Source organism: Lactuca serriola, chromosome 4 (genome assembly GCF_051521515.1).
Source record: "Lactuca serriola cultivar US96UC23 chromosome 4, Lser_US96UC23_V15, whole genome shotgun sequence".
NCBI classification, from domain to species: Eukaryota; Viridiplantae; Streptophyta; class Magnoliopsida; order Asterales; family Asteraceae; genus Lactuca; species Lactuca serriola.
The window spans coordinates 372074338-372086076 of record NC_136411.1 but is presented as its reverse complement, the minus strand read 5'-3'; the positions used below and the strand labels follow the sequence as shown (position 1 = coordinate 372086076).

The window sequence follows — 11739 nt, the reverse complement described above, 5'->3', positions numbered from 1 at the left end:
ACAAAAGAGCGAGGAAAGCAAGTTTGAGAGTTTTGAAGAAAATCCGATCCCAAAAGTAACCGAATACGAGTTTGAATACGAAGAAGAAAGTGAGCAAGAAGGCGAACCCGACAACACCATGACGGAAATTGCCGACCTCTCGAAGGAGGCATACAAAAAGAGGATTAAAGACAAGACCGGTCCGGAGCTTGTGCAACCCGCCATACCTGCCACTACCACATTTGAACTTAAGGGGTACATCCTCTGTGCATTAAAGGAGATTCCTTTCACCGGAAAGGATCATTAAGACGCTTATAAGCATCTCGATGAAGTTAATGACATCGTTGACTACTTTAACATTCTGAATGTACCAAGAGAAACGGTGTTGTTGAGGATGCTCCCTGTCACCTTTAAAGGGGCTGCAAAGGATTGGTTGAAAGCACTACCACCGGGTGTGATTACTACATGGGCAAAAATGTGTGAGAAATTTTTAGAACAATTTTGCCCACCATCTAAAGTTGCTAAACTCAAAAAGGCCATTGCAAAATTTGAACAAAAAATGGGTGAGTCGCTATATGAAGCATGGGAGCGCTACAAGGGTCTAATTAGGAATTGCCCACAAAATGACCTCAATATGCAACAAGAAGTATCGATCTTTTATGATGGGGTAAACATCACCACTAGACAACTCCTTGACTCTCAAGGCCCGTTAACAAAAAAAATTCGGCTGAAATTAGGGAACTCATTGAAGAATTCTCTAAGCACTCTAGAGAATATCATAACCCAAGGAATGACTCAACTCAAGAGGTGGTGAATGCTATAACCGATGATATGGTAGCAGTAATGGCAAAATTGGAGAGCATGGATCGAAGAATGACTAAGATGGACCAATCCATCCATGTCATTAGAGTGGGATGTGATAATTGTAGAGGACCTCATCTTACTAAGGATTGTGATCTTGATGAGAACGGGAACCGTGAAGCCTAAGTATGGTACTCAAGCGGTGATAGATATGATGATGATTGGTGAAAACCCAAGAAAGAATGGATACCATGTGATGAATAGAAGAAGGCGAAGGAAGAAAAGTATAAGCAAAAAAGCAAGAGGTTTTTATCAAAAGGAGGAGTCGATGCAAGAAAAGAAATTAGACTTTAAAGATATGCTTACAAGATTTGCAGTTGCATCCGAAAAAAGGCACAACGATACCGATGCTACAATAGAAGATCAACAAAAACATGTTGAGAGATCAACACAACATGATTAAAGAGCACCAAATTATGATGAAAGATCAGCAAGCTCTACTTAGGAATCAGCAAGCCTCCATTCTCAACATTGAAAAAACAGCTAGGCCAACTTGCACTTCAAATAAATGAGAGACGACCGGGTGGACTTCCTAGTAATACCGGAAATAATCCGAAAGGTGCACATATAAACATCGTGACAACAAGGCTTGAAGCTTAAGGTTTCATCATCGTTGAAGGTATGTATTTTGAGTGTTTTATTTCCATATTCTTTTTCATAGAAATTTGTTACGAAATCATATTTGTTAATATTGATTTCGGCAAAGAAATTTTTATTTTTCGCACACATAGTTTCAGATTTAGAAGGCATCTATTTTTGCCCGCCAACTGTTTGTTAAAATGTTTGAATCAAATATTTCGTTCATTCAAGTATTTATACGCATTTGAAAATCAGCCAATGTAGTTTTGTTAATATGATCTGGTGTTAGTCTAATAAGGTCTTTATTTTATCTATTTTGACTTTGCTTATGATTAGTTATTTCATAAACATGATGATTTAATTTAATTTATTTGAATTAAGTTCATACTTTTTAAGAATATTTAGAACCATTTTGGGAGAATATTTACGATATCATTCTTGCAGATTAAAGCTAAGACAATTGGATAATGCACAGAAGGTGTTCGATAGAATGCATAAGAGATGTTTCAAGCCAAATTCTCATTAATTGACTAATTCCATATTTAAAACATAGTTTCTAGTAATCTTAGACATGGATTTTGTCATATTCTATGTATTATGTCAAAATGTATTCTATTTTTATGTCATATTCTATATATTATGTCATATTCTACGAGAATGTATTCTGTAATATAATATGTATTCTGTCAAAATTACTGGTAACATATATTTTATGTAATATTTATTCTCATAGAATGAACAGGCCTTAGCTTTCATATAAGAAACTCAGTATATAATAAAATGTGTGATGAATCATTTAAATTGACTCTTCCCACTCAATCGTTTTCTTTCCATAGTTCTTTAGGAAATCGAATGGATGAATGTTTGAGTGTGTACACAAAATAGTTGATTATTTGACATTAAAAAGTAAATTGAGTGGTTGCATCTGATTTTATAGTTTTATTTTGATCAAATTTACATATAAAGGTTCAATATCTATCACATTCTATCAGAATGGTTGTATTGTGTACTTATGAAAGATTTCACTTCTTTATTGTTTACCATATTTTATTAGAATTTATAGTTTTATTCTTTTATAATGTACATAATTTAGAATGCTCATGGTCAATGTATAGAATGTTACTCTTACATATTCGATTTTATGACAGTTGTTCTCATAGAATTCTCGGTTTTAAGGAAGATATTCTCAAAGAATGCATGAAAGGAACATGATGATCAAGTGCTTGATGGTTGGATGATGGTCTGTGGGATTAAGATGAACAATGGTTAATGATCTTCACAAAAGAAAGCACTGGCAGAATAATTTACAATATAATGATAAGACTATATTTTATAGTATATTCTTCTAGAATATTCAGTTAAAATAATCTACAAATTGTGTTTGTTTTGTTATTAATGAGTGTTTCATTACGATAGAATAATATATTAAGATTTTTATTTTTTTGAAAATGTAATGACAAAAATTTAACTTGTATCAAAAAAAATTGTTAATCTTAAAAAGTTCATTCAATCAAAAAATATTGTTATTTCGTTTGAAAAATGATATGATCTGATATTCTCATAGAATATAACATTCTAACAAAATGTCATTCTAACAGAATAAATTCGGTTATTATAAAAAATACATTAGAATTAATATTGAATTACTTGAAAAAATTAGATTGTAAAAAGTAAGAGAATTAATTATCCCTAAATTTCCGAAAATTTCCTTGTGTAAATATAGTTAATTGTCCAAAATACCCTTATGCTAAAATTTATGTGATTAAATTGATTATTTTTAATTAGTTAATAAATATAAAATTCATACTTAAATTACCCCAAATGATTGGCTCAGAATCAATTTCATAGCCACACAATACTTAGTAGAAACAAAATAACCTAAGCATATATATATATATATATATATATATATATATATATATATATATATATATATATATATATATATATATACAGAGAGAGAGAGAGAGAGAGAAAGAGAGAGAGAGAGAGAGAGAGAGAGAGAGAGATATATATGTTCAAATGTGGATTGACATCTATTGTGTGGGCGTGTGGACAATACTATTCTGTGATAATGACAAATAAAATATATTGTTTGATAATATGAATACGTTCATTATTATATAATTATTGTAATTGTTAAGCATTTCCACTAATTAAATTGTCTATAAGGTTATTATAGACTTTTTTAATTATTCTCATTCTGTCAGAATGTTATCAGGATGTTTATTGAGTTCTATTCTGTAAGAATTAAAATAAATGAAAAACGATGCATGAGAACAAAAATGAATTAGAATTAGTTAGAATCCATTAAAATAACAATAGTTCTATGAGATTGAACGTATTCATGTTACTAAACAACATATTCTCTTAGTAATTCTCATAAAATAGCATTATCCACACGTCCGCACAATAGTTGTCCATCTACATTATAACATATATATATATATATATATATATATATATATATATATATATATATATATATATATATATATATATATATATATGGTGAGGTTCAATAGAGAACCATAATTAACCAAGGAACCAATCGTGACCATCGGAAATCATAACGATCAACGGCCAAGAAAATAAATGTACACTTTTACATTGGACGCACACACACTAGATTATACCAAAAAATCCACCCTTTACAAAAAAAAACCCACCATTTTTTTTTCGTTTAAAAAATTTTTTAGGCCATATTTTTTATCAAAAAAAAAACCGAATATACCGTTGTTCACGATTTTTCGTCCCTCTTTTCATAGAGATCCATGATGATATGTAAAAAACGAATTTTTTTTTCGAAAAAAAACCCACTTCATTTTCTTTAATGAAAAAAAGTTAAGGTCTATTTTTTATAGAAAAAATTAATTAATATATCAAAATTCATATTTTTTGTACTTTTTAAACATGGATTCATATTCATATTAAAAAAAAACGATATTTTAGTTCAGATTCACATTGTGAACTTGTTCAGATTCATATTGTAAACCTGTTCAGATTCACATTGTGAACCTCCTCAAATTCACAGTGTGTATAATAATAAATCAGATTCACAGTGTGAATCTGAATTAATAGGAGTTTGTTCACACTGTAAATGTTAAAATTTAAAATATTTACAGTTTAGATTCACAATGTGAATCTACACTGATCGAGTTTTTTTTTGTGAACCTTCTCAGATTCACAATGTGAATCTAAACTGTTCGATATTTTTCATATTGTGAATGTTAAAAATTGAAATATTTACAGTTTAGATTCACAGTGTGAATCTACACTGTTCGAGGTTTTTTTTTAATCGGTGTTGATGTTTATTAATAGAGAACAAAAAATTAATATTTTTGGTATAATTAGTTTTTTTTAGAAAAAAAAAAAAAGTTAAATATTGAAAAAAAAAAATAAGAAAATTAAGTGGGTTTTTTTTTCGAAAAAAAATTCGTTTTTTATATATCATCATGAATCTCTATGGAAAGAGGACGAAAATCGTGAACAACGGTATATTCAGATTTTTTTCGATAAAAAACATGGCCTAAAAAAAATTTTAAATGAAAAAAAGGAAGTGGGTTTTGTTATAATCCGATACATGTGCGTCCATTATAAAAATTTAAAACCCTTCCTTTTGCCGTTGATCGCTTTATATTCTGACGCTTTGGATTGGTTCCTTGAATAATAATGGTTCTCTATTAAACTTTTCCTTATATATATATATATATATATATATATATATATATATATATATATATATATATATATATATATATATATATATATATATATATATATATATATATATATATATATATATATATTGGATTTTTCTATTTATTTTGCATTTTAAAATTATTTTTTAGAATATGTACAGTGTAATATTCTATTAGAATATTTCACGTATTTTTCAAAAAAAAAAACGGGATTTTTTTTATTTTTTTGAGTTAATTCAAGTTCCGAAAATAATATTTAAAAAAAATTAGATTTTTCCATTTATTTTGCATTTTAAAATTATTTTTTAGAATATGTCAATTTAATATTCTATTAGAATATTTCACGTATTTTTCAAAAAAAAAAACGGGATTTTTTTTTTAATTTTGTTTAGTTAATTCAAGTTCCGAAAATAATATTTAATTTTTTTTTTGGATTTTTTCCATTTATTTTGCATTTTAAAATTAGTTTTAGATTTGGTCTCACGGTCTCACAAAATTAGAATGGTTTCAAATGAGCCTGAACCTATATATATATATATATATATATATATATATATATATATATATATATATATATATATATATATATATCATGGTTGCAGAAATCGGGATTAATCGCTTAGTGTTCTCCAACCGTCGAGGATTAAGGCATTAATCAGAAATTGAGGATTAATCGGGTTTGGCGGGATTAATCGATCAAAAAAAGTCAAAAAAATCCAAAAAAAGTCAAAAAAATCGAAAAAAAAAAGTCAAAAAAAGGTCAAAAAAATTAAATTTTTTTTAGAAAAATTCAAAAAACCAACTTTCTTTTTTTACTCCAAAATTTTCAAATTTTCAAAATTTCAAATATTATACCAAAATGTTCATATTTTCGTATTTCCAAATTTCCAAATTACAACTTTTCCAATTTTCTAATTTTGAAGTACTTGTTTTTCTTATGATATATTAATATTTAATTAATTTTAATATTTTATTAATAATTTATGGTCCCCGATTAATCCTCGATTAATCCTCGCCAAGACCGATTAATCCCTTAACACCAGTCGACCATCGAGCTACCGTCAAACGATTTTTACAACCTTGATATATATATAGGTCCATTTGAAACCATTCTCAATTGAACCCACCTATATATATATATATATATATATATATATATATATATATATATATATATATATATATATATATATATATATATATATATATTGGTGGGTTCAATTGAGAAAATAAAAAAGGTTAAGAATGGGGGAATCATTCTCAGTTACTTATTTAATTTAAGCATAAAAAAACATGGTGGCAAACTTGTAAATATGTTAATAACCTTCAATCTCAAATACGTAACTATAGAGAATTCGATAACAGTTCGTTCACCATCAAAATTTTTCCTCCAACCTTCAATAATCATCCAGATTTCTTCAACTAAACCAGAATTTCTTCGTTGTTCATGAAATTGGAATCGGAATTCTGGACTCGCAGTCACAGTCGACATTGAAGGACTCAGAATCGGTACTCACAGGTTCCCAATCGGATTTTCGGAAATCAAAATCAAAATGAGAAATCGATCAGACATAGGATGTCGCATCTGAAGTCGAAATCGGAAGTATATGATGATTTGGAATTGATAACTTGATGTTTTTAACATTTTTAAAATAGTTAACTTGTATGCATTCCAACTGTTTGATGAAATGCATAAACTAAATTACCACGTTATATTCACATATGAATATGTTTTCTCACCTGAATCAGTATATGATTATTAACAAATATGCAAGTCTGTATGTTATTCATATGTGAATAACATATAAAAATTATATATATTTGTCAAAATACCTTTAAATATTCATAAGTGAATATATTCACAAGTGAATATACCTTGTAATATTCATATGTGAATATACTGTGTAATATTCATAAGTGAATATATCATCTAATATTCACGAATGAATACACAATGTAATATTCACATGTGATATATCATGTAATACTATATAATATTCACATATGAAATATCATTTAATATTCATAAGTGAATATATCATCTAATATTCACAAGTGAATATACTATGTTAATATTCACAAGTGAATGCATCGTCCAATATTAAAATATGAATATACTATGTTTATTATATGCTATATTCATATATAAATGATACTTAAATTGTAAAAAAAAAAAAAAAAATCATACTTTTTATTCATAAGTGAATAACAAATGTACTTTAATAAAATCTGATGCATTTTTATTCGTTTATGAATAACGATAGCTGAAAATATAAAAAAAATATATATTTTATCTTAAAACTATATCAATATGGATGTCTATTTGTAGAGAATAAAAAATCATGAATTTTGGTATATTTAAAATCATTTTTTGATAAAAATAGTTTCTAAAAATTAAAAAAAAAAAAAACGAAAAAAAAAACGATGTTTTTGTATATATTAAGGTAATGATTAGCATATTTAAGGAAAATCCTCATATATATATATATATATATATATATATATATATATATATATATATATATATATATATATATATATATATATATATATATATATATATATATATATATATATATATATATATAGGGAAAGGATCAAATGAGAACACCTAAAAGGTTGAGAACGCGAGAACATGTATATTCATTTGTGATTCTATGTATTCATTTGTGGAGAAATGATAAATTTTTATGCACAATCAACATGAATATGCTTTTTCTCTTCATTTGAAATTAAAGGCGTAAAAATTTATCATTTCTCCTCAAATGAATACATGGAATTGCAAATGAATATATTTTGTTCTCGCATTCTCAACCTTTTTGGTGTTCTTATTTAATCCTACTCCTATATATATATATATATATATATATATATATATATATATATATATATATATATATATATATATATATATATATATATATATATATATATATATATATATATATATATATATATATAAAAGACGGGTCTTTTCATGTCGGTCTTTTTTCGGTCGGGTATCGTTTTAGACCGGTTCGATCTTGGTCTTTTTTTAGGACCTGTCTAAAGCCGGTCTTTTTGTTCATTATGCCTATCTTTCATACTCACCGATCTTTTTTCCATATGATCGTTACCCGATCTTTCATATTCGAGAGTTCAATTTGAATTAGTCGATCTTTATAACTTGTTAATCACATTATAATTAGGTTAGCATGTTCATTTCGAATTTAATATGAAAATGACGGTTATACCCCACAAAATTGTCAACAAAAACCCGAAACCAATACCTATTTCTCACATGTCTAGAAGTCCAATCGAACTTCAAATTACAAAAAAGGACAAGTCCTAGTCAAGTGATGATTGAGTAAAATGCGATCAGTTTAAGTGTCACATTCTTGACAGAACAGGTGGCCGTTGGGAATAATAGCTCCCGCTTTCTTTTTCCTATTTTCTTTGCTTCATCTGATCACAGAAAGTCTTTGCTTCAAGAAACAGAAACCCCAACAGACAAATTTAAAATTCACACAATGAATGTCAATCCACATGTCCACATCTAATATATATGTGTTTTTAGTGTGTGTATGTATTCTATTATATAAATATTTCAAAATCTAACAACCAGTAGGTAAGCCATCGATCTTCAAGCTCTATAACACACTCACCCCATCCCCAACAGAAAAGCTGTGAACTTGCTCAATATATCAGAATTTGTCAATTTGAATCTTTAATTTTTGAGGAAATTTCAAGAAACGCGAGAAGTTGAGATGAGAATTATCATCTCTACTTGTGTTTTTCTTGTGTTATGTTCTTTCTCAGGTACGTATTACGAGTTTTCAAATTCATAAAGCTACAAGAATGTGAGTTTTTCTAACAGATTTGATCGTTTTGCAGCTGCTTTTGATCCTCTTGATCCAACTGGAAACATAACGATCAAATGGGATATAATGTCTTGGACCCCAGATGGTTATGTGGTATGAAAAATATTATCTTCATGGTTTCTTGAACATTCTTAATGTTTGCTTTAAGATTCTTGATATTTTCTAGTTCATCTTTACTTTCAGTTTTATTGCTTGTATATTTTTTTTCACTTTAGTCACATATCTATTATGAACCCATGAGCATGGACCCGGGTTTTTTTTCGTATGTTAGGAGGTCATCTATATATGAAAACAATATATTTTCTTGATTATCACTTGAAGATTCTTGATGTTTTGACTATAGGCAACAGTAACAATGAACAATTTCCAAATGTATCGCCATATCCAGACACCAGGGTGGACCCTAGGGTGGACATGGGCTAAAAAAGAAGTGATATGGTCCATGGTTGGGGCTCAAACCACCGAACAAGGCGACTGTTCAAAGTTCAAAGCCAATGTTCCACATTGTTGCAAAAAGACCCCTACAGTTGTTGACTTGCTACCTGGAGTCCCTTACAACCAACAAATTGCAAACTGTTGCAAAGGCGGCGTTGTGGCGGCATGGGGTCAAGATCCGTCAGCTGCAGTCTCAGCCTTCCAGGTCAGCGTTGGGCTAGCCGGGACAACAAATAAAACGGTCAAACTTCCGAAGAATTTCACTCTTCTAGGTCCTGGACCAGGGTACACATGTGGACCTGCAAAGGTGGTTCCTCCAACTACTTTCTTGACTCCTGATCGAAGAAGAAAAACTCAAGCCTTAAGTAAGTGCTCTTTGTTTTGAAGAGGATGTAGTCTAAGTTCGAATTTGGCTTTGACTTTGACTTTGACTTATGGGTGGGGTATGTTTGATGCAGTGACGTGGAATGTGACGTGTACATATTCACAATTTTTGGCTACAAAACACCCTAGTTGTTGTGTTTCGTTCTCATCGTTCTACAATGAAACTATCACGGCTTGTCCTATGTGTGCATGTGGTTGTGAAAATAAGAACAAATGTGTCAAGTAAGATTAACATTTATTGAATGTAAATTAGGCTGCTTTTGTTACATGGGACATAACTTGACAAGTCTTCTAGGGTTGTTTCAGATAATGAGAATGAGAAGGACATTCACATCTTTTGCATAAACAGATGTCAAGAGCGAGTATGTCTTGCACCTTTTGTGGGTGTTCATTGACATCAATCTTATGTCCAATTTAAAATCTAATGCATGCAAAATGTTGTACACCATGTTTTTTTGATGTCCCATGTGACAAAAGAGACCTTAGGGTTTCTATAATCTTTTGATAACCTAATGGTTTTGATGATGATTGTAGGAGTGAATCTAAGCTTCTAAGTGTTGTTGGAGTAAACACACCGAAAAAAGATAATTCACCATTGCTTCAATGCACTCGACATATGTGTCCCGTGAGGGTTCATTGGCACGTAAAGCAGAACTACAAAGACTATTGGCGAGCAAAGGTGTCGGTAACAAACTTCAATTATAGGATGAACTACACGCAGTGGACGCTTGTGGTTCAACATCCTAATCTCAACAATGTTACTCAAGTTTTTAGCTTCGACTACAAACCCCTTGTTCCATACGCGTCTATAAGTAAGTGGTGCTTCCAAAAAAAATTATTTGATTGTTGATCGGAAGAACATGTGGCATTACTTGCATTGACATGGGTATGAAATGCCTTTTTCATTTCAATGTCATGTTGGAACAAGGATAATCGTCACATGTCCATCCAATTAACGATTCTATCAAAAGCTACAAAAGCTTACAGAAATTGTTAATAGAATGAACATGTGGCATTACTTGTGTATTTTTTTGCTGACGTGCAATTAGATGGATTTTTATTCATGAGGCCAAATCAACACAAGGATACATGTATAATGTCACATATCCATCCAATCAACATTTTTGTCAAAATCTGACAAATTTTATTGATTGCACGATCATATGGCATTGCTTGTGCATCTACTTGCTATGTGGCAATGAATTGTCTATGTTTTATTCTCAATACTACATTAGCACAATGATAGACATACATAAGTAGAACAATTGTCCATTCAATCAACAATTCTATCAAAACTTGACAAAATTGTTGATTGGATGAATTTATGGAATCATATGTGCATTTGTGTGCAAATGTAGCAATGAGATGACTATCTTTTATTCTCAATGCCACCTTAACACATGGATAAACATGTAATGCCACTTGTCAATCTAATCATCAATTTCATCAAACAAATCGAACAATGATGGTGATGGTATCACTATTAAGAAAACACAAAGACCAAAATATTTGTTAGTGCTAAGTTGGAAATCAATGTGCTAAAGGACATTTTTGTAATTTCACAATGTAGATGACACGGGTATGTTCTACGGCATGAAATTCTTCAACGACTTACTAATGGAAGCCGGGCCCACAGGAAACGTACAATCCGAAGTCCTACTACAAAAGGATCAAAACACATTCACATTCAAACAAGGATGGGCGTTTCCTAGAAAAGTCTACTTTAATGGTGACGAATGCATTCTACCTCCACCCGAATCATATCCATTCCTACCAAACTCCACTCCCAAAACCCTAATTGCTCCCTTAACATTATTCATTTCTTTGTTCATGTTCTTACTCTTTTAATCTCCACACAATTTATCTTCCACTTTGTTAGTACTTCAAGTTTTGTAACAACACAAGAGATTATATACAAATGTTGTTAAGATACACAATTT

General features: G+C 29.7%; 1 protein-coding gene and 1 non-coding gene across 2 annotated transcripts; one reads left to right on the top strand and one right to left on the bottom strand.

Moving 5' to 3' along the window:
- Positions 1–502: 502 nt before the first annotated feature.
- Positions 503–609, bottom strand: LOC145103451 (small nucleolar RNA R71). Its single transcript, XR_013706543.1, has one exon. It is a non-coding gene; the product is annotated as a small nucleolar RNA R71 (small nucleolar RNA).
- An 8131-nt stretch (positions 610–8740) lies between these two features.
- Positions 8741–11736, top strand: LOC145097724 (COBRA-like protein 4). The gene is made up of 6 exons (XM_079035359.1): positions 8741–8918; positions 8994–9073; positions 9324–9780; positions 9874–10021; positions 10334–10611; positions 11370–11736. Exons 1-6 carry the CDS (start codon positions 8867–8869, stop codon positions 11645–11647), a joined length of 1293 nt encoding a protein of 430 aa, XP_078891485.1. The 5' UTR covers positions 8741–8866; the 3' UTR covers positions 11648–11736.
- The last annotated feature ends 3 nt before the right edge of the window (positions 11737–11739 follow it).